The sequence below is a fragment of the Pediculus humanus genome, genomic scaffold, assembly GCF_000006295.1.
Source record: "Pediculus humanus corporis 1103172107494 genomic scaffold, whole genome shotgun sequence".
Classification (NCBI taxonomy): Eukaryota; Metazoa; Arthropoda; class Insecta; order Psocodea; family Pediculidae; genus Pediculus; species Pediculus humanus.
Genome location: NW_002987110.1, coordinates 1 through 22,702, shown reverse-complemented (window position 1 = coordinate 22,702; position 22,702 = coordinate 1). Strand labels below are relative to the sequence as shown.

General features: G+C 25.2%; 7 protein-coding genes across 7 annotated transcripts; 3 read left to right on the top strand and 4 right to left on the bottom strand.

Annotated features, from left to right (window-relative positions):
* Positions 1 to 430: 430 nt before the first annotated feature.
* Phum_PHUM150100 (uncharacterized protein) lies at positions 431 to 3,080 on the bottom strand (the record flags this gene model as incomplete). The annotated part of the gene is made up of 6 exons (XM_002424720.1): positions 431 to 544; positions 1,029 to 1,127; positions 1,230 to 1,313; positions 1,920 to 2,018; positions 2,248 to 2,436; positions 3,036 to 3,080. The coding sequence occupies 6 exons, from the start codon at positions 3,078 to 3,080 to the stop codon at positions 431 to 433; spliced, it is 630 nt and encodes a 209-aa protein (XP_002424765.1).
* Positions 3,081 to 4,406: 1,326 nt separating this feature from the next.
* Positions 4,407 to 9,257, bottom strand: Phum_PHUM150090 (zinc finger protein CCCH domain-containing protein, putative; the record flags this gene model as incomplete). The annotated part of the gene is made up of 17 exons (XM_002424719.1): positions 4,407 to 4,511; positions 4,597 to 4,706; positions 4,800 to 4,932; positions 5,017 to 5,417; positions 5,529 to 5,732; positions 5,881 to 5,951; positions 6,032 to 6,394; positions 6,473 to 6,583; positions 6,661 to 6,935; positions 7,005 to 7,119; positions 7,207 to 7,431; positions 7,501 to 7,694; positions 7,798 to 8,142; positions 8,228 to 8,398; positions 8,496 to 8,621; positions 8,709 to 8,798; positions 9,246 to 9,257. 17 exons carry the CDS (start codon positions 9,255 to 9,257, stop codon positions 4,407 to 4,409), a joined length of 3,051 nt encoding a protein of 1,016 aa, XP_002424764.1.
* Positions 9,258 to 9,724: 467 nt separating this feature from the next.
* Phum_PHUM150080 (TRAF and TNF receptor-associated protein, putative) lies at positions 9,725 to 10,874 on the top strand (the record flags this gene model as incomplete). Its single annotated transcript, XM_002424718.1, has 2 exons — positions 9,725 to 10,001; positions 10,069 to 10,874. The coding sequence occupies 2 exons, from the start codon at positions 9,725 to 9,727 to the stop codon at positions 10,872 to 10,874; spliced, it is 1,083 nt and encodes a 360-aa protein (XP_002424763.1).
* Positions 10,875 to 11,187: 313 nt separating this feature from the next.
* On the bottom strand, positions 11,188 to 14,503 carry Phum_PHUM150070 (uncharacterized protein; the record flags this gene model as incomplete). Its single annotated transcript, XM_002424717.1, has 8 exons — positions 11,188 to 11,343; positions 12,301 to 12,432; positions 12,552 to 12,616; positions 12,700 to 12,810; positions 12,892 to 13,731; positions 13,822 to 14,091; positions 14,226 to 14,323; positions 14,469 to 14,503. 8 exons carry the CDS (start codon positions 14,501 to 14,503, stop codon positions 11,188 to 11,190), a joined length of 1,707 nt encoding a protein of 568 aa, XP_002424762.1.
* A 1,128-nt stretch (positions 14,504 to 15,631) lies between these two features.
* Positions 15,632 to 16,752, top strand: Phum_PHUM150060 (Uracil phosphoribosyltransferase, putative; the record flags this gene model as incomplete). The annotated part of the gene is made up of 4 exons (XM_002424716.1): positions 15,632 to 15,780; positions 16,034 to 16,190; positions 16,287 to 16,467; positions 16,553 to 16,752. The coding sequence occupies 4 exons, from the start codon at positions 15,632 to 15,634 to the stop codon at positions 16,750 to 16,752; spliced, it is 687 nt and encodes a 228-aa protein (XP_002424761.1).
* Positions 16,753 to 17,414: 662 nt separating this feature from the next.
* Positions 17,415 to 18,352, top strand: Phum_PHUM150050 (DNA-directed RNA polymerases I, II, and III 14.4 kDa polypeptide, putative; the record flags this gene model as incomplete). The annotated part of the gene is made up of 4 exons (XM_002424715.1): positions 17,415 to 17,443; positions 17,839 to 17,902; positions 17,975 to 18,092; positions 18,165 to 18,352. The coding sequence occupies 4 exons, from the start codon at positions 17,415 to 17,417 to the stop codon at positions 18,350 to 18,352; spliced, it is 399 nt and encodes a 132-aa protein (XP_002424760.1).
* Positions 18,353 to 19,352: 1,000 nt separating this feature from the next.
* On the bottom strand, positions 19,353 to 20,191 carry Phum_PHUM150040 (structural constituent of cuticle, putative; the record flags this gene model as incomplete). The annotated part of the gene is made up of 3 exons (XM_002424714.1): positions 19,353 to 19,609; positions 19,779 to 19,898; positions 20,050 to 20,191. The coding sequence occupies 3 exons, from the start codon at positions 20,189 to 20,191 to the stop codon at positions 19,353 to 19,355; spliced, it is 519 nt and encodes a 172-aa protein (XP_002424759.1).
* Positions 20,192 to 22,702: the final 2,511 nt, after the last annotated feature.

Below are 22,702 nucleotides of genomic sequence, written 5' to 3'. Positions count from 1 at the left end.
TTATTATCATTATCATTTTCATTATTATCATCACCATCCTTAACACCATCATTTATTTCTTTTTCACTCTCTTTATCGCTTTCTTTATCACTTTGTAATTTTTCATCATTTTTTTCCTACAAAATTTGAGTCATATATATATATTATTTTATTAAATCGAACAAATTATTATTTATTTATAAAATTTGAAATCGTATAAATAAAAACTAAAACTGTTGTGACCTAACAGATTGTTAGTAAAGTAATTTAAAACAATTAGCTATAATCAATCAATATTGCTAATGGATTATGAAAACAAAATGTCGATGAAGGATAATTGGAATTCAATCTTACTGCACACACGAAATAATAATAAATTAATATTAGAAAAAAAAAAAAAAAGTTTTTTCGACTTGAATTTATAAAAATGAGAGACAAAACAAAACATTTATCAAACAAGTCTCTGTACCTCCTCATTTTGAGGTTTTTCCTCCTCATCTGTAATTTCTGTTTTTTCCTCACACAATTCATTTTTGTCTAATTCTACATTTTCTTCCACATCATCCTATAATCACAATCTTTATGTAGTTCATTAAAATTTATGTCATCCCTGTTTAAATGAAGTATTATTTAAATAAAAATTGTAAATTATTTCTCAACCATGCATATACTGCATTAGGTCAACAAACTCATAGTATTAAAACAGGTTATTTATTAAAATTTTTAATAAGTGAATCAAATAATTTAAAATTTATAAAAATTAAATAAAAAAAACCTAAATACAGTCGAATAAAAATAAATAAATAAATAAAAAAATATTTAATTATTTTTTAAATGATAGTTTTGTTATTTATGTTGTTTTAAATTTTTTTTTTCTTAAATTGAAATTCACTTTTAATATATATATATGCTAATTTTAACCATGTTTTCTTTAATAAAGTAAAATCATTGAAATTAACAAAACTTCAATGATAAAAAAAAAAAAAAAAAAAAAAACCACATTTAAACCTGACCAAGTATTAAATAACTTTTATCAAAATTTTTACTACCTCTTTAACGGGGATAGAATTTTCTTCGGGGAAATTGTTTGAACTAGAGTCAATGTCATTTTTAACAGTAGAAGTAACATCTTCAATGTCACCATTAACCTGAAAGCCATTGCAAATCAAAGTACAGCATAAGAAGAAACCATTCAATGAAAATTTTCAGTAATTGAGAAATATTCCTAAACTGCCAATTTGTCATCTCACCTCATTTTTTTTCTCAACTTCTTCTGCTTGTTCAGTATCATCAGATGTAGTCGAATCAATTATTTGTTCTTGAACTCCATTTACCTAAATTAAAGCTCATCTTTTACTAGTCTTGAACTTAACTTTTAAAAAAACCTAAACTATTTTTTTTTTTTTAGCATAAAAAACAATAAAATTGTAAAAAATTAATAATTATTAAAAAGTATTTTTTTATTTATTTTGTCTACTAAGCTTCCGACAATTATTTATCTTAACAGTTTGCAATATTATTTACTTATAAGTTTTCGAGTCATTAAGCTCTACCTTCGATATTATTGAATAAGCATAAAAAATTATTTAAAAAAATAATGCAATCTTTAATGAAAACAATTATGAATAACTATTATTATAAACTAAAAATTATAAATATTATTTAGGCAGAGTAAAATGCTGAATAACAGTTAATTATGCAAGCATAAATAGTTTTTAATAAAACTTTCATTGACAAAGTACCTACTAAAATTGCAAGATCTAATAATTAAAAGAATAAAATTTTAAAATAAATCCTAATAAATTGAATAGAATATCTTTGAAAACATAAAATAATACAGAAAATTTTATTCAAGTTTTTTTTTTTTAATCACAAAAAATCTAAAATTTCTTATAAAAATTCTCGATAAATAATATTTATGTTTTTTTTGATCAACTTACCTTTAATTCATTGTCTAAAATTTTTGAATTAGTTGTACTTAAATGTAGAAATTTTTCTAATTCATCTATTTCATTTGCCAAATCAAAGTCTTCATAGTCCTAAAAAAAATTTGTACACAATGATAATTACAAAAAAAAAATTTTTAAACAAAATTGATAAAACAATAATAAATTTCAAATATACAATAAAAGAATTAACAATGTCATAATACAGCATGTTATGAAATTCGAATAAAACAATCAATCAGATGATTGTTTTGTTTTGAATATCATTTTGAAAATGAAGGTTAGAAAAAATTTTTTTTGTAATATATGTTCAATAACTTACTCCACAAAAATCATCATCATTAAATATTTGAGGGGGTAAAGGATATTTTCCAAGGCTTTCCCTTACTTTTCCATTTTGTTGCATAAATTCTTTATCTTTTTCTTTTCCTGGTTCTGTTATATCAATTGCTTCATATGTTATTTGCTTACTATCGAGAATCATTTGAACTCTTTGTTGTTTTTTTTTAACCTAAATAATAATAACAATTGTGTAAAATCCAAAAGAATGCAGAATTAAATAATAAGTATTACAAGTCAAATATCTAATTACTAATAAAAATGTATACTTTAAACAAAAAAATTAAAATGAAGATGATTTATCAAAATAACAATAATATTAATGAAAGCAGTGTAAAATGTAATGTAAAAATATTTTATTTAGCCAAATCGTAACTTTAAAAGACAAACAAATTAATATAAAATTTAAAAAATATAAAGATTGAATTAAGTGAATTGCAAATAAAATGTTAGGTTAATTAAATTAATTTAAATGGAAAGACGTATATCTAAAAAAAATTTTTTTTTTTTTTTGTCTTTTATAAATATAAACAAAGTAAATAAATTTTATCTGTTTTTATTTATGTATATATATATATAAAATGCTAAAAATAAATCATAGGTGAAAAAAAAAAAAAAAATGGGAAGTTTAATTAATCATCGTAGGTCAAAATGAGAAATTGAGCTGAGGCATAAGGTTACAGTTTAAAAATGGACACTCCCTCTTTTAACATACATAGATTTTAAAAAAAAAAAAAAAAAAAATACTTTTTGTGTAGAATATCCCCTTACCTCTTTATTACCAGAGATTCCAGAAATGTATAATTTAATAACCATTTTTATATAAAAAAAAAAAAAAAAACTACTCGAGATATATAACGATGTAAGAAAATAATAAAAATCAATAAGTAAAAAACCTCAACACCTTACAAGACAATCTTTTGTTTGGCAACCGCATTCAGCCATACAACCAGTTCAACTAGCGATAATTTATCGCCTTGTTGCTTTTAAATAAAAAAGTCATTGCATTTCGTAACGTCTGCAAGTAAGCTAATTAATTTAAATAATTTTCATCAAACAATTATTAAATAAAATAATAAACAATCGTAAACTTTGTAAAAAAAAATCACCACAATCTAAGTTCACCCGTGTTCACACACATTCAAGTCAATTTTTTTTGATTATTGAAAATAATTAATTTATTTTGTAAAGATAAATTATATCTGAAAAGGTTACCCGCATAAATTAAAACATGTATATATATATATTTATATTTTAATCAGAAGTTCAAATTTTCAATATTTTAATCATTTTTGGTGAAATAATAAAATATTTTCTGAAACATCTTATTACTTAATGAAAGAATTATAAGTCGTTATTTTCATTAAAACTACCAATAAAAGAAAATTCATAATTACAAATTTGTGTATAAAATTTTTTTTTCAAATTTAGTATGACGCCATTTTATAAAAATTCAACGCTAACGGGTTATTTGTAAAAGGTGCGCCAAAAAAAAAAAAAAAAAAAAAACTCATTAATCAAAAGTTTTTTCATGCAATGTAAGAAACGCATAAGTTAAACAATATAATTTTAGAAGTGAAAAAAAAAAAAAGGAAAATAAAAATAATAAATAAGACAAAATGGCTTATTCTATATTATACATTGCTTTTTAAACACAGTTATTAAAAACTGTTAATAATATTATATTGGTTTACAATTAAAAAAAAAAAATGTGCGGTTTAACTTCACTCAATAATAATAAATATCAATGATTATCTCAGATTCTTTCAAGACACTTTTTTTCAAAATAGATTATGCATGAATAATAATAATAATAATTGATAAAAGTCTAAAAATCATACATTCATCAAGAAGAAAAAAAAAAAAAAGCTTAAGGTCTTTCTTCGATATTCAGACAGTAAGTTTTTTAAATTTTTTTTTTTTAAAATGTAAATACATGGTCAAAAAATAAGAAGTATTACATCACATTTTATTGAACAAACCACTATAACTACATGTAAACAATTCTTTACTAAGTTCATTTCATTTAAATAACACATTTTAGTATTATTATTTTTAATTATTATAATCATCATCATCATCATTATTATTATTATTATAAATATTATTATAAATTAAATGTTATTTATTTATATCAATCAATCAATCACTGTAATTGTGGTCTTCATTACTTTTTTTCATACTTTTTAATGCCCTTTCTCTGAGTCTGCGTTCTAACTCTTCGTTACCACTTTCATCAGAAGATTCCTATTCGAAGAAAAACATTTTTAAAAAATTTAATATTATGAATCATGTTATAATAAATTTTTAATTATTTTTAATACAAAAATACCTCGCTAGCTCTTTTTTTCCTATGTTTTTTCTGCTTTTTATGTTTCTTATGTTTATGATCTGATTTTTCTGGTTGTCCTTTACTCTTTTTTCGCTTTTTCTTCTTTTTACCTACCGCAAAAAAATTAAATTATTAAATTCTTTCTCTCTCTCTCTCTTTTTTTTTTAATATGACTTTAATTTAGCATTTTGAAATATACGTACTGTGTTCGTCCGAATCCGAACTAGTTGGCCTTTTCTTAGAATTTTTCTTTTTCTTGTGTCTTCTACTTTCTATTTCTTCTTCTTCGTACTCTGAAGATCCCTCGGATTCATCCGACTCCTCTCTTTTCTTCTGCTTAAAAAAAAAAATTTCCCGTTTATGAGAATTTTTTTTTTTTTTTTTTTTGTTAAAATGTTTTAACTTTAATGTTTTCATTACCTTTTTTATTCTCTTCTTTTTTCTACTCATTTCTTCATAGCTAGAATCTTCGCTCGTGCATCTCGTCCTTTTTCTTTTAGATTTTTTTTTAGTGTCGTACGATTCCGAACTGTCTTTATCCGGTGAATTTGATTTGTATTTTTTTTTAGAATATTCTATTGAGTCAACATTTGATTTTTTCGATTTATTTTCAGATTTCACTACAGTTTTTTCAATTATTTCTTCCTCGTCTTCTTCGTCTTCATCTTCTTCTTCTTCCTCCTCCTCCTCATCATCTTCCTCTTCTTCTTCCTCCACCACTTCTTCATCATCGTCGTCATCATCCTCCGATGAAGAATTTTCTTCTCTCTTTCTGCTCTTATGCGTTTCTCCACGTTTAGATTTATTTGAAGTTGAATTTTCTAATTTAAATTTATCAAAAAAAAAAAAAAAAAAAAAAATTTTTTTGTTTTACTCAATTTGACTTTAAATAGTCACATCTCAAATTACATTTTATTTTTATTTAAACTTACTTTCTTCTCTTGATTTTTTAATATATTTGTCACTTTCTTCGTTCGACACGGAATCTCTTTCATGTTTGCTGACAGTCTTTCTTGATGCCGTTCTTTTTTCCACAATCACATCATGCTTAGATATTCTTTTCTCTTTTTTCGAAGGTGGAGATCTATCTTCTTCTTCTTCTTCATCATCCTCCGGTTCACCTGAACTTGTTTCTTCTTTTTCAGAAGAAGAGCTAATAAAATATGAATTTAGTAATTAATCTTGAAAACTTTTAAAAATAAAATAATGATAATTTTTACCTTGACTCTGAGCTGGGCTTTCTCTCTAAAAAGTCTTTTCTATGTTTATCAGATTTTCTGGTACCTATTGAGGAATCTGAATGTCTGATGACTTCTCGTTTCGGAGAAATTTGCCTCTTTCTCGGAGTTATAGACCTACAAAAAAATTTATTCACACTTTTCGTTAGTTAATAGAGAGCAACATTTTAGCAACACTAAAATGATCCTAATATTACCTCGTCTTGGGAGACACGGAAGTTGTTTTTCCAGAAATGGAACGTCTTTTAGGACTTTTAGATCTACGTTTTGGAGAAGGAGACAACTTTTTGGATTCTGATCTGAGTTTCGACGGAGAATTTCTACGTTTCGGGGATTCACGCTTTTTCCTCATGACGGGAGAATCTGCTTTTCTTTTGGGTGTCCGAGATCGCCTATATCTTTTTTCGGGACTGGGTGAAAGTCTTTTAGGAGAAGAGCGACGTTTGGGGGTAGGGGATCTGCGCTTTGGTGAGCGTGACCGACGTTTAGGGGATGGCGAATGCCGTCTAGATGAATCTAATCTTCTTTTCGGCGAACTAGACCGCTTTCGAGATCGAGATCTGTAAAAAGAAGAATAAAAATAAATAAAAACTACTGCGAAAAAATTTATACATGTATTTATAAAATAAGTAACGTACCTAGAATGCCTAGTTTTTTCCCTCGGAGACCTGGATCGACGAGATCTAGACTTGGGGGAAGAAGATCGTTGACTAGAACGTGACCTACGTCTCCTAGGAGAAGGAGACCTTCTAAATTAAAAAAATTAAAAAATTTTTTAAACTTTAACTTTTTTTTTTAAAGGTTTCTTTTAAAATAATTTTCTTACCTTCGTCTTTCTCTTTCCCTATCCCTATCTCTTTCACGTTCTTTTTCTCTTTCTCTCCTTTCTATACGTTCTTTCTCCCTTCTTTCTCTTTCAATTTTATACCTAAGATCACGTTCCCGCTCCCTTTCTCTTTCTCTGTCTCTATCTCTATCTCTATCACGTTCACGTTCTCTTTCCCTATCTCGATCATCCCGATCTCTCCGTTTTTCTCTTTCTCTGTCTCTGTCGTCACGACGTCTACCGGGGGACCTGGAGTGAGATTTTCCTCTTCTATCCTGCATTTAGACGGTAATTATTAAGAACGGCAAAATGCTTTTTTTTTTTAAATTTAAAAAATAAGTTACCTGACGTGATGACCTCTCATTTTCACTTGAATGAGACCTATTACTTCTGTAATGCCTTTTTTTTTGAACGCTATCCTCTTTTTTTCTTATTTCGAAGTCGTCTTTTTTCGGAGAACTAAATAAAAGGTAAAAAATTATTTTGTTGACATTTATTTTAAAAAACGTTTTTTTTTTTTAAAGATTAACTAATTAAAATATGTACCGTTCACTGGAAGCGCTACTGACACTTCTTTTACTTCCTTTTTCTTCTTGCCTTACAGAATTTTCTTTATTATTAGTTTCAACGCTATTTTCCCTAGATTTATTTACTGAATTAGATTTTCGACCTCTTGAACAAGATCGGCTAATAGATCGCTTAAAACCATCGTTTTCTTTTTTCTGAGACAACGAAGCAAGCTTTTCTTGAACCCCGGACAAAGCTTTAGACCTATGATTTCAAATTTAAATAAAATTAACTTAAATAATAACATCAATTTTAATAATATAACTTACTTACAAACTGGCAGAAATTTTTACATCATTTTTGGCTTCATTATCAGAAATTCTAGTTTTAAGTTCTTCAGATTTTCTATCCTTAGAATTTGGCCGAGGGCATGAATTGTGCTTGGGTGACTTTGAAAATTCTTCCCTTTTCTTTTCTTTTCTATCATCTTCCTTTTCCCGTTCGTTAGACTCTTTTTCTTTGCCTTTCTGTAACATTTAAACGAAAAATTTTATTAATGTTAAACTTATATGATGTTTACAGTAAAATATAATTCATTTAATATAAGTTAATATAGAGTACTTTATTCACCTCTTTTTCCCTTTTATCTTTGTCTTTGTCTCTTTCTTTATCTCTATCTCTGTCTCGTTCTCTCTCTCGATCTCTATCTTTTTCTTTATCTTTGTCTCTGTCTTTATCCCTATCTCTATCTTTATCCCTATCCCTGTCTCTATCTCTATCTCTATCCCTATCTCTTCCTCTGTCCCTTTCAATTTTATCTCTATCACTTCTATATTTATCCCTTCTTTCTTTCTCTCTTTCTCTACTTCTCTCTCGTTTTCTTTCCCGTTCTTTTTCCTTCTCTTTTTCCTTTTCCTTTTCTTTTTCGTTAGCCAAATTTTTATCGACAATACTCTGAATTCTTTCTTGCTCTTCCTGAAAGGTAAAATTTAATGAATATGAAAATAAAAAACTTTTTCTTTAGAAGTATAAATAAAGTTAATAAGTATTGTTAAGGTACCATTCTCTTTTTAATATCTTCTTTTTTTTGGTCTAGAAATTGTTGGGGTATTCCACTGACACTTTGTTGAGCAGATATAAGCAACTCCCATAAATCTTGCATAAACAATCTAGCATTTTTACCATTTAAAAATCCTGTCATGTTAATTTGCATTTTTTTAGGATCTGGATGCTAAAAGTTAAAATAATATTTAATAATTATATGATTAATCAAAGAGGTACTTATTATATATATTTAAATAAATTTAAAAATAAAAAAAGTTGTTTACCTTATGTTCTTCCAACTGATTCACAACAAACTCAACAACCACATCATCTTCCCATCCTAAAATTTCAGTTATTTTTTTGCCAATCCATGGCTTTAATACTTCTAATTTTACTTTAGACATATCAACCTACAAAAATTTTGTAAAAAAAAAAAAAAATTAATTAAACTTCAGGGAACCATTAATTAATTGAATTTAAAAATGGGTCATTATTACCTTTTCAACCAAGCTGTCCCCAAATTTCATTTGCTTTAATAATTTTTTCTCCTTGTCACTGAATCTGTTGTCTTGTTCTGCAGTGGTACCCTGCACATTTGAAAAAAAATTAAATGTAAATGGTACAAATATTTATAGTAAGCTTGAATGAAGTTAACCTTTTTTTAGTATTTTAATTAAGTGCATAATTACTCCATAGTTTAAAATTTAATGCTTATTATAATCTATTTTAAAAAATTAAATAAAAACCGGCATTAGTTTTTAGGGACATACTGTGTAATTATTCTTAATATCTACATAAAAATATAACCAAAAGTACTAAAAAATTAACTAATATAATAATTTATGCATTTTTTAAATTAACGATCAGGAATTTTTAAAAATAGCCCAAATATTTTACGGCATCTGGTGCAAAAATATTTAGTTAAAAATTTACTTGCATCTAATAACAATGAGAAAGCGTCCTAAATTATATATAGCATGGTACGAAATTGTAAAATGAAATAGAGAACTTAAATAAAATAAACTGTTACTTACCGTGTACATCATTTTAGAAAAATTTCCTTAATACGCTACAGTAAAAAAAAACTAAGTATATAAAAAAAAAAAAATATTTTAAGTGAAAATTTACTTTAATGTAATTTATTACATATTTAAAATAATTTTAAGCTTTTAGAAATGGCAGCCATTAATATTCGGCACCTTAGCGGCGATGATCCAATTGCCACCGCGCCGTATTATCTTTCGTCTTGTTTCCTTCAAATTCAAACAACCTATATTTGATTGAATTCGTAAAAAAATTCAACGTACTTTTGTACATTCAATTGATTTTTTCGTTAATATTTTTTGTATTTATTTTGTTTTTTTTTTTTTTCATTCTGGGAAAAAATTTTTTATAAAATTTTTTTTAAAATTAATTTTAATTTTTATTAAATTACTTATAATTTGCTTCATTTTTAATGATGCAACGAAAATTTTTACATTAAATTTTTAAGTTTTTTTTATAATTCATAAGTATGGAGGATAAAGATCTTTTTCTTGATAAAGCGACCTACGAAAAGCTTACTAAAGAATTTGCTGAAATTACTAAGACAAACGAAGCCTTAGCTCATACATTTTTGCAAGATTATGAGTGGAACTTAAAAAAATCTGTTGAAGCTTTTTTTGAAGCTCTCAATGAAGAGTCTAAGCAGAATAATCAGCCAATATTTCAAAACAAACCTTTTACATTAAATTCTAGTAACAGTCAATATGATTCAGTTGCATCAAACTCTCTATATGATACATCTATAGGTAAATAATAATACATTCATTAACATATTGTATTTTCACATATTAACTATATAATTTGAAATTATAGTTGAAAGATTATTTGGAGAAGGAAAAACAGTTACCACAGAGCCACCACCGAGAATGAAATTTTTGTCATGGAATTTAGATGGGTTAGATGTACATAATCTTAAAAGAAGAACTCGAGCAGTCATTAAATTAATTCAAAAACATGAACCAGATATTGTTTTCTTTCAAGAAGTAATACCAGAGTCAGCAGAATATTTTATAACCAAACTTCCAGAGTACAAATGTTTAAAGGGTGGTGAAGACAATTACTTTACCATGACCCTTCTTCGAATTTTTACCATCTTTTATGATAACCACTACATAGTAGATTACCCGAATACTAAAATGGACAGAAATTTATTAGTAACTGAAGCTCACATGGGTAAATTAAAACTGAAACTTCTTAATACACATTTGGAAAGTACTAAAGAACATTCAGAGGAAAGGCAACAACAATTAAGCATTGCCTTTAGCAAGTGTTTGTCTTTCGAAGAAAACAGTACTATTATATTTGGAGGAGATTTAAATTTAAGAGAAAAAGAAGTTAAAACGCCTAAAAATTTTTTTGACTTGTGGGAATTTTGTGGTTCTCCTCAGCAATTTAAATACACATGGGACATGACCAAAAATAGTAATAATTCTTCTAATTTTGGTAAATTTAAGCCCAAATGTAGATTTGATAGGATTTATTACAGGTTTAGTAATCCCAAAAGAGCATTTCCTAAACATTTTGTTTTAATCGGTTCAGAAAGAGTTCCTCAAACCCAATCTTTTCCCAGTGATCATTGGGGTATAATAGTTCTTTTCGATTTAGACCATTCTGTATAGTTAGGAAATATAAAAAAAAAAAAATTTTTTTTCATTTACTCTTTGTCTCCAATTTAAATTTTATCTTTATTTTTAAGAATAAAAACAAAAAATAAAGATTTTCATAATAATTTTAATTTAAACATAAAATAATTTCAATTTAGTATGAAACCTTTTACAATTTCTTTAAATAAAATAAAATTTTAATGCTTTTTTCTTGTTTAAAAATATTTTAATAATTTTTTTTTTTTTTTTTAATTTTTTTATATAGCAGGTAATTAAAAAAAAAATCTAAATAAAAAAAAATTTTAAACAATATTTATTTGTTTTATTGTTAGTCTTCAAATTTAATAGAATTAACGGACATATCTATATGTCCTCCTCTATATGATCCTCTCTTTTTCTTTGTTTTTTCATGCCTGAATGCACGACCTCTGGTATGTTTGAAATCATAATTTGCTTTTTCTCCCCATGATCCTCTAGCATTTTTCTAAAACAAAAAAATTAATTTTTTTTTTTTTTTTTTTGTCAAGAAGAAAATCATAAAAATTTTAAAAATAATGTAGCCATTACAATTTTTTTTTTTTTTTTATTTAGTAGTTTTTCTATACTTACAACTAATCGTCAAAAACTATTTTCTTATTTGCCGGAGGAGCATCCCCGAAAGACTTCCTTTCTTTAAAACCACCGCCCGCGTTATCTTTTCTGTCTCTACCTCCAAAACTATTTCTAAAGTTATCCCTACCCCCTCTAAAACCGCCTCGTCCACCTCCTCTTCCACCCCCATCCCTGTTAAAACCACCTCGTCCACCTCCTCTTCCGCCTCCTCCATCCCTATTAAAACCTCCTTTTTTTTCATCTCCCCCGTCTCTGTTAAATCCTCCTCTACCGCCATCTCTGTTAAATCCTCCCCTACCACCTTCTCTATTAAATCCTCCTCCTCCTCTCCTATCCCTTCCTCCAAATCCACCACGACCGCTATCGCGATTAAAACTGCCACTTTTACGACCGAAATTACCCTTATTATCATCACGATTAAAACCCTTATCGGTACTATTTCGATCATTATTCTTATTGTAGCCTAATCCGAATTTGGGCTTTTCCCAATTTTCGTTTTTACCACCCGCGGTAACTTCTTCCGATTTTTCTTCGTTATCCTGTACAAAATAATAAAAAAAAAAAAAAAAAATGCGATCATTTATTAAGTACATGAAAGTGTGAGAGACGCGTAAGAAATTCTTGTCGAAGCAAAGGTCTCGTGCTCTCGTTGCTTCAGTGACATTTTTTTTAAAAATCAAATTGAATAATAATAATATCACGACAATTAATAATAAACAATATAATAAACTTTAAAAAAAAAAATTTTTTTTTTAACGACTGAAACTTATTCACACTTTCATGCGCTTAATTAATGTCACCGTAGCATTTAAAAATAGAGCCTTTTTACCTTAGCTTCGAAAGAGTTGTCTTTCAATCTTGGATCAATAAAAACTTGTTCGGATTGAACGCGTCTAAAGGGCTCGGGTTTGTGTTTTTTGGTAGGCTGACTATAACTAACTTCATCTTCTACATTATTTACCTACATTACATATATGCAATACACGAATATTAATAAATGGGTATCGAATATAAATTTTTAAAAGTATTTTAATTAATGTTAATTTTTTTTTTTTTTACCAATAGAATAAATGAACTTACTGTTCCATTAGCTACTTTTTTACTAGGCGTTTCGTCGACGCTACTATTTAATTTCCTTTTTTTACCTGAAAAACAACAAATGATCATTAATAATTATAAAATTAACAATAAATGAAGAAGTTTGGGTCGTACAATATAAATAAATTACCTTTTAAAGGTTTAGTAGTTTCTGTTTTATTTTCTTCACTATCGGAACTATCTTCACTGCTACTTGATTTTTTCTCTTCAATTTTTGCTTTTTTATTGTTTACAGGCGTTTCTAAAAGTTATAATCATCATTCAAGTAAATTTTTAAAATATTTTGTTAATATTGAGAGAGAGAGAGAGAAAAAAAAAATACCTTTGCTAACTGTTTTTCTTTTTTTAGCTTCTTCCTTATTACCATCATCTTCAGAGCTTGAATCATCAGAACTAGATTCCTCCTTTTTCTTTTGAGATTTAGAGTTAACTTTATTCTGTACTTGAGTTTTTACATTAGTTTTATCATCATCATCATCATCATCACTATCGTCAGATTCACTTGAATCACTAGATTCTTCTTTTTTTCCCTTTGCTGGTTTTGAATTTTTTGCTACCGTTTGCTGAGGTTGTTTTTCTGTTTCTTCATCACTAGAATCATCTGAATCACTTGATTCTTGTTTTTTTGACTTGGCTTGCGTTTCATTTTTAACAACTTTTTCTTGCGGTTTGTCTTTCTCATCATCTTCACTTGAGTCGTCACTTGAACTGTCTTTTTTATTTTTAGCTGCAGAGGTTTTTACAGGGGTTTTAGAAGGAACTTGAGGTTCATCCGAATCTGAATCGCTTGATGAGCTTGAATCTTTTTTAGCAGGTTTAGGCGGTGGTTGATTTGGTTTTTTGGGTGCCGCTTTTACAGTTGGTTGCTCATCCGAGTCTGAATCTGAAGAATCTGATGTACTTTCTTTTTTAGGTGCAGGGACAGGTTTAGAAACTGGTTTTTCCTCTTCTTCATCATCGCTCGAACTATCCGATGAAGATTCCTCTTTTTTTTGTGGTTTTTTTGTGTTTTGAGACTGCTGTGCATTTTTATTTTTTGTAGTCGTAACTTGTGTATTTTTCTTTTCTTCCTTTTTAGGTACTGCTTTTTTAGAAGCTTCATTTTCATCTGAACTGTCTGAATCGGAGTCAGAGTCAGAATCTGATTCTTTTTTGCCTTTAACTGATAAAAGTAAAAGTAATATTAAAAATTAATACAAATAAAATAATAAAAATTTTAAGATTTAAAAAAAAAAAAAAAAAAAAAAGTAACCTGGAGTAGGTTTTGAAGGAATTTTTTTCTTATCTACTGGATTTGGAGTACTTTTTTGAGTTTTTGCTTCATCACTATCTTCACTACTTGAATCCTCTGAAGAAGACTCGTTTTTAGCTTTAGGTGCTGCTTTAGCTGGCTTGGCAGCTGCTACAGGCTTTGCTTTAACTTTTGAATCTGAAACTGTTTTTTTTTGAGCTGATGGTTCTTCATCAGATGAATCTTCCTCACTAGAAGACGATTTCTGTTTTGATGGAGTTTGCGGTTTTCCTAAATACAATTTTAAATAATTGCATAATAATTATAAATTAAAATTTTTTTTTTTTTTTTAAACAACTGAAACTTATAAATTTTTACAATTTTTAATTACCATTTAAATTTAATATTAAAAATATTACACATACCTATATTTTTTTCTGATTTTTTATCTTTTTGCTTTGAAGGAACTACTGTTTTTTTTTTTGAACTTTCATCATCTGAATCTGAACTATCTGAAGAAGAACTTTGTTGAGAACAAAGTTTAATAAATTTACCATGGGACCTAAAATTTTATAGTAAAATAACCTTAATAATTACAAATAAAATAATTTGTAAATTTAAATTTAAATTATAAAAAAGAAAACATACTTTAGATAATGTGCAACTACATCAGTGATTGTAGGAGAATTCTTTTGAAGCCCATTCTAAAAAAAAAAGAAATAAAAACATTGTTAATTATAAGCAATTTTGTAAATTTAATATTTTTAATTCTCAGAGTCTAATTATGTTTAATCATCTGAAAAATTAGATATTTTTTTTAATAAAAACAAATTAGTTTAACTTAATTTAAAGAATTTGGAAATTACAATAAACTATTTATTCAAACACGAAAAAAAAAGTAAAAATAATGGACAAACAAAAACCAATAAATTTATTGAAATCAATAAAGTGAAAGAATTAAAACTTAGGCAAATTATGGAAACTGGGGAAAGATATAAAAAAATCTATGAAAAAAATTAAAAATTTTTACCCCCAAGAGAAAACAGTCATATGAAAAAATTAACCAAACTATAAACAATCTTAGAGGGGACATGCCACCAACTGAATAAGATTCATGAGCATATTACTGAAATAACATATGAAGTTCTAGGTATTTAAAACTACGTATTAAGTTTCTAAAAAAAAGATTCTATAATAAATAGAAAAATAGTAATATTGCATTTAAAAAAAAAATCGATTAATGAATTAAAATAAAGCCGCCAAAAGCATTTGGAAAAGAGTTGTAATGCCGGTTCTTATTTTAATATTCAAATAAGAGATAAAATAATTAAATGGAATTAGTAAAAAAATTAATGAATTCGAGCAAAACTAATAAGTATTAAATCAAATATTGTGTTTTTCATAATTTAAAAAAAAATTTCATATTTCTATCCCATTTGTTGTGAACAACCCCACACATGTGGCGATTGATACTTTCAAACAAATTAATAATTAGTAACAAATTTTAAAAAATATGTAGAATTTTAAATTAAATAATTAAAAAACAAATGAAAAACTTACAAATTTTTTTAATTTTTTGAAGATATTAGCTAAATCTTTGTCAAATTTATTTAAATGCTCAAATATAAGTGAGTTAGTCACCTCGTCAACTTTGGACTCCATTTTTAAGATTGAGAGATGTAGGAGGAAATTACGTAGATATATCAGACATAGAGAGTAAATACAAATGTTATTTTCTCTATGGTTTTTTTCCAACCAATTAAATTATCTGCATGTTTTTCATCACAAAAAATATTAACATACATAGTGACATTGCACATAAAATATAAGCATGCTGGTAGATTTTTCAAATTGTAACGGATCGAGTGAAATAACATTAGATAATGGATCTAACGATGTTGTATCAGAATACGGTTCTAACCTTAAAATTTTACCTCCCAATGATCAAATAAGAGAACTTCAGACTATTATTAGGGATAGGTAAAAAAAAACTTTTTGGGGTCTACTTAAATACTGTACTTTAATTAATTAAATTGACGTACAAGAGTGTAATTTATTTTTTTAATTTTTACTTTAAATAAATTAAATATTAAAATCATTCTTTAATATATTCTTTATGAACTTTTTTATTATTTAAAACATTAAGTTTTAGGAAAGATATTTATTATAATTATAAGACTTCTTAATTTCTTAAATTTAGTGTAACCTTTTAATTTTTTACATTTTAATTTAGGAACACAACAAGAAGCGATTTTAAATTTTATGCAGATAGATTAATCAGGCTAGTTATAGAAGAAAGTTTAAATCAGTTACCTTTTTCAAAATGTGAAGTAGTAACACCTACTGGAGCTACTTACCAAGGTTTAAAATATAAAAAAGGCAATTGTGGGGTAATTATTGAATAATAATTAAAATTAACTTTTTATAATTTTAAATTTTGCCATTTATTTTGTTTGTATTTTCTCTTGTTGTTTTTCATATAATAGGTTTCTATTATTAGAAGTGGTGAAGCTATGGAACAAGGTTTAAGGGATTGCTGCAGATCAATCAGGATAGGAAAAATATTAATTGAAAGTGATAGTGATACTCATGAAGCAAAAGTTGTTTATGCTAGATTCCCAGATGATATTGCCGACAGAAAAGTTCTCCTTATGTATCCAATAATGGGTAAAAAAATTTTAAATAGTCATCATTTTTACTTTAAAATGATTAAAATAATGAAATATATATTTATTTTAATATTTAGGAACAGGTAATACAGTTTCTAAAGCTGTTGCAGTATTAAAAGAGCATAATGTTTCTGAAGAAAACATCATATTATCGAATTTATTTTGCACACCCACTGCTGCAAAATCTCTCACATCAGAATTTCCAGATATGACTATTTTAACTTCTGAAATTTATCCATTGGCTCCAAATCATTTTGGACAAAAATACTTTGGTACCGATTAATTGTAAATTATAAAACACTGTAAAATGAACGCTTAGAAAATCAATATTTTAGAAAATTAAATTTAAAAAAAAAAAAAAAAGAAAGAATTTTACATAATTTATATAATCAGTGATTTATAATTAATTAATTAACAGAAAACAGTGCCAAGTTTTCTTCATAAATTTTGTGATATGAATATGTTACGATATTAAAGTGCACTTAAAAACATCAACAAAATAAATTGTTTATCGGTTGAAAAAAACATCATCAATAATTTTAAGTTGCTTGAAAATTTAAAACGAAAAATGCAATTTTTATTTTTAAAGCATTTTTATTTTAAAAATAATTTAATTTTTAGTTAAAAAGTTTTATATTCATTTAATATATATATTTATTTTCTACTGTGAAATTAGTTTTTTTATTACTCCATCTGCCCATATCTTTTTAAAAAAAGCTTTCCAAATGAATTTTTTTTTTATCTTAAAAGTTTTTCCAAAAAATAAAAATAATACACAATTAAATTTGTTCCAGTGTTACTTTTTATTATTTTGTTACTATTATTTTCATAAGATAAATCATTATTTTTTTCACTTTGAATTTCCCTCCTTCCGCCATTTTTTTTTTTTGCTATTCATAACTGCAATAGTGTATATCGTAATTAAAAAATAGGAATTGAGTAATCATGTCTGACGATAAATACGATACTGATGAGTTAGTATTTTATTTATTTATTTTTGATAACATTAAAGCTAAAGATTTTATTATTATTATTTTTAATTATATGTTTAATGAAAGTAAAACTTGAAAAATTTCAAATATGTATAATTTTCATGAAAACTTAACCTAACTTTAACAACCATTGTTCGTTTATCTCGCTTGTTTTAACTCATTTGTTTAAAGTATTTTTTGGTTTTTGATTAAAAAGATTAAGCTTAAAGTTTGATTTAAAAAAAAAAAGTTCTTTTTTTTTTTTTTAAATAAATGATTTAAAATGTTATTCTGTTTAAAACTTTTGACTTTTTTAATTGTTTGACTTTTTTATATGATTTTGTTAAATTTTACATGATTTTAATTAATTAACGTAACATTTACTTTAATTTTTATAGTGTTGGAGAAGATTTTGATGACGCTGATGATGATGACAATGCGGAAGATTTAGATCAACCAGAGGTAAAATTTACTTTTTTTATTAAACTAGTATTTAAATTTTTCAGGTTTAAAAAAATTTTTTTTTTTTTTTAGGATGATGCTGATGCTCTTGATCCTGGTAGTATTAGCATTGAAGCAAAGGGTTCTGTTGCCAAATCAAAGAGAATTACTACTAAATATATGACCAAATATGAGCGTGCCAGAGTTTTAGGTGAGAGACCTTTTTAAAAGTAAATATAATGATGCGATAACCAATATTATAATGTTTTAATTGTAACCTTAGGTACAAGGGCATTACAAATTGCTATGGGTGCACCAGTTATGGTTGAATTAGAAGGTGAAACTGATCCTCTTCAAATTGCAATGAAAGAATTAAAACAAAGAAAAATTCCAATAATAATTAGACGATATTTACCCGATCATTCATATGAAGATTGGGGAATTGATGAACTTATCATTATTGATCATTAAAATATTTATAATTTAATTATAAGTAAGTGTAAATTTTGTTTTTTTAAATTTATTTTTAATTTTCTATCATATTAAAAAGTAAGCAAACATCTAATGAAAAGTACTTTTTTAATATTTTATGTTTTCTAAAATTTTCATTTACTAAATATCAGGAAAACTCTAATTCAAACTTTTAATAAATTTATTTAAGTATTTAAATTTTCCATTCGCTTTTATAAAAATAATAAATTTATAAACACCACACCTTTTATTAAATAAAATTTTTTTTTTTATCATTAATGAAAGAAAGTATTATAGAGTATTATTGTTTTGAATAAATGATTTATAAATTCTTTTGTATTTAACTGATGTAATTAACATAAAAAATTTTAAATTTATTTTATTTCAACGATTAGAATAATTTTTTTTTTTCCATGATTTTGTACTAATTAACTATTTAAAATCAATTGAAAATAATATATACTTGTAAAAAGGCGTTTCTTATTTTTTTGTTTTAGGCGTTGCCATTATTTATAAAAAATAATAATTTCAAGTTTTTTTTTGAAAATGTCGAATGTTATTATTGAATAAAATTTCTTTCACTTTAATATTTTTTTTTTGAAATATGAAATGTAAGGAAAATAATTTTAATGATAAAATTTAAAAAACATTTATTAATATTATAAATAAAAAATTTTTGATTAGAGAAAATATAATAACACGATACGAAGTTTAAAAAAAAAAAAAAAAAAATATACAAAAACTTATTATATACTTTTATTACAACAAAATAAAAAAAAATGTCATGAATTTTTAATTTTTTTTTTTTTTTCTATTTTTTTTTTGTTTGTTTCTTTCCACTTTTATTTACATTGATAAATGATATTTATTATACGTCGATTTTTAATTTTCAAGAGATATAAACAAAAAAAAAAAATTTTTTAAATAATTAATTTCACAAAAAAAAAAAAAAAAATTCAAAAAATGATTTTTAATCATTTTACTAAACTTTATATTTTAATTAGTTTTTAGTCGGAGAAACTACTGGACCAACAGCTTCCCTTTTAACATTTCTGAAAAGTATATGTTCAGTTTCTACCGGTTGAAAATCAGGTTTATAAATTGATCCTGCTGGAGTTTTATAATAAATCACATTTGTGGATTGAGGAACATTAAAGTTCGCCGGACTCAATGGTAAGTTTTCCAAAGGCCTTCGAGGAAGTGGCACTGTTTGAACCAAATTATTTTCCGGTAATCTACCTTCAGATCTTTGACGACCTAAAAAAAATCGCAGATGTCGTTAATTTAAATTTTAAAAAAATAAGAACTCTAAAAATATTTTTTAAATAATTCGATACTTGTAAACAAATCAAAAATTTCAACATCAAATTTTATTCTAATTATTTAAAAAACCGTAATATTATAGTTTCACATAAAAGTAACGTACCCAATTGGTTGTTATTATTATTATTATTAGCGGTAACACGAGATTCGGAGTGAAAATTCCATGCTTTTCCGGTGTTTTCATCTGGTGGAGAAAGTTCTCTTGATGGTGTCTCTGGTGGGGCTGATGGTTGAGGGTATAATTCAAAAGATTGTTTAAGTTGTTGAATACTCAACAAATCCGTAGCTAAAAAAAAAAAATTTTTTTAATTTTCCTTTTTTCCAAAAATTATTCTTTAAAAAAAAATTTTTTTTTTAACTGTACAATTACGTACCTGCTTCATTCATTCTTACGACAGCGTGATAACCTTTTTCTCCATCAACTTCATAATCGACAGTTCTTACTTTTCCATCAGGATCGACAACGCTATAAGCTCCTTTTACATATTCTCCGATTCTTTGTTCCCAACGATCCATGACGGGTCCTTTTGTTTTCGATTCATCGACCGCATACCTATATTCATATTCTATCTAAAATTTAATTTTAAATTTTTTATGAAATTCAAACAATTATTTTACGCTTATTGATAAAAAAATATCTATAAAAACGATAATTTTTGAAATCATTAAACCAAATGCGGGGGTGTTTATTTATTTCGTAAAAAAAAAAAAAAAAAAAAAAAAGAAAAGAAAACCTGTAAAGAACCTGAGTAAAAGTTTACAAAGAAAGAAAGAGAACTTTGGCCCTTAATTGCATTTTGACTAGCAATCATTTACAAGGTCTCACGCATTAAGAGGAACGACTTTATTATTCAATCTATCGCTTTTTTTTTTTTTTTTAATGTAAAATTTTTTCAAATTTGATCGTTTGCAAAAAGAAACGAATTTTTTACTTTTTGTTTTTAACTTACCAAGTTTTCATTACCAAATTCTCCGATTCTTGGTCCAGCGTTAACAAAGGTTACCAAAAATAAAACGAGAATCTATAAATAAATAATAAAAAAATTGTTATTTCCGGTTAAATGTTAAAATTTAATCAAATATTTTTCTTCGTTCGTTTTCATATTTTGCAAAAAAAAAATTTTGAAATATAAAAAAAAAATTTTATTTCGCACAGTTTGTTTTCAAAAAAAAAAAATTGACCTCATTTTTATATATTTTTCAATCAAATACAACAAAAAAAAATTTGAAGCGTTATTTGAGGAAAATTTATTATTTATTTACCCAAATTTAAAAAAAAAAATTATTATTAATGAAATAAAGAGAATGTTGTTTTGATAAAATCGATAACACAAAAAAAAAAACGTTTTTGTAATATTTTTAATAAAAAAAAAAATTAAATTAAATAAATTAAGTCATGAGCATTTTGTTGATAACATACCCCGTTTGTTGATTATGAAATATATTTACATGATATTTAATCCATATTTAATGACACGGAGTTGTTGTTGTTGTTGTGCTTTTTGCCGCATAACAAAAACAAACAAACAAGTAAAAAATAATTTTGTAATTATTCTTTAATTTAATTTACCGATAATTCGTGTAAAAAAAAAATTTTTTTTTTAACCGTCAAAATATAAATTTGGGTATAAAAATAATAAATTAAAATTATTTCGTTCTACCTATGATACAAAATTGAAATGTTTTTATGTTTTTTTGTTTTAAACGTGTTTTTTGATTTTAAGATAAATTATTATTAGAACGAAATAAAAAATTAATTAATTAATTATTTTAAAAAAAATGTAACGTTATTAATAATTTTAAAATATTTTGTAATATTTTTTTTTTTTGTAAACACGAAAACGGGCATTGAAACTATAAAAACCGACATTAAATCATCATTGGAAAATCATAAAATGTTTAAGAAAAAATTTTCGCAATCAGTTTTGGTGCTACGGTTAAAAAAAAAAAAAAACAAGAAAAATTAATGAAATTATTAGAAAATGCGACAAGTTGTATTTACACGTACATTAATTAATTTTATTTTTTTTTTGCAAAACGTTTTTTACACTAATCTACCCTTGAACGACATTAAAAGATTTCCTCAGCGATTTATTTAGATTTTTATGATTTCCCTTGAAATAATTTAGAAGTTCAAAGTCAGCGAGTAAATAAATAATATTTCAAACGTGTGTGTGTGTGTGTGTGTTTGTATGATAAATGATACAAAACTCATTTTACATCAAAAAATTTATAAAATTATACTGTAAAGAAAAAAATAATTTTTTTTCAAATGTATAATTATCCTAAATCCAATGTTACGGTTCAAGTTTAATGAAAAACTACTTTATTCGCCATTTTTCTATTTTTTTTTTTTTATTTCTATATATTAATACTATCGATAAATAATAAATTTAAATAATTTTTTTAATCGTTTAAAAAAATAAATAAGTTAATGAGACATCGAGTTTGATATCATGTGATTATTCAATAAACCTGCAATATTTAATAACTATACATAAACAAACAAACGAAAAATTTTTTTCTTTTGTAATTTTTAATCGTGAAACAATAAAAAAAATTTTGAAAAACGTTATTCCCCCAAGCTAAAATTACTTAAATATATAATAAATTCGCACGAAATTTATTTATTTATTTATTTTTTTTAAAAAATCAGGTGAAATTTAAATTTATTTTATTTATCAAATGGAAATTATTAAATTCATCGTAAAAAATTTGTTAAATTAATTACGTTTGAAAGAAAAAAAAAAAAAAAATTTAACTTAACCTGTTCTTTCGTAATTAATTTAAGGTTACCTTTTTAATAAATATAATTCAAGGTAAATATTATTCGTACAATTAACAATAAATGCACCTTATCTTTTAAAATCAAAGGAAATCCCTCAAAGGAAAATAACACACAATTATAATCATCTAAGTAAAATTTAATCATTGATTAAAAAATTGAAATTATTCAAAATGTAAAAATGATTATTTTATTATTACGTAATTTTTCATTTTAATAAGAATTATTCTTATCCAATAAAT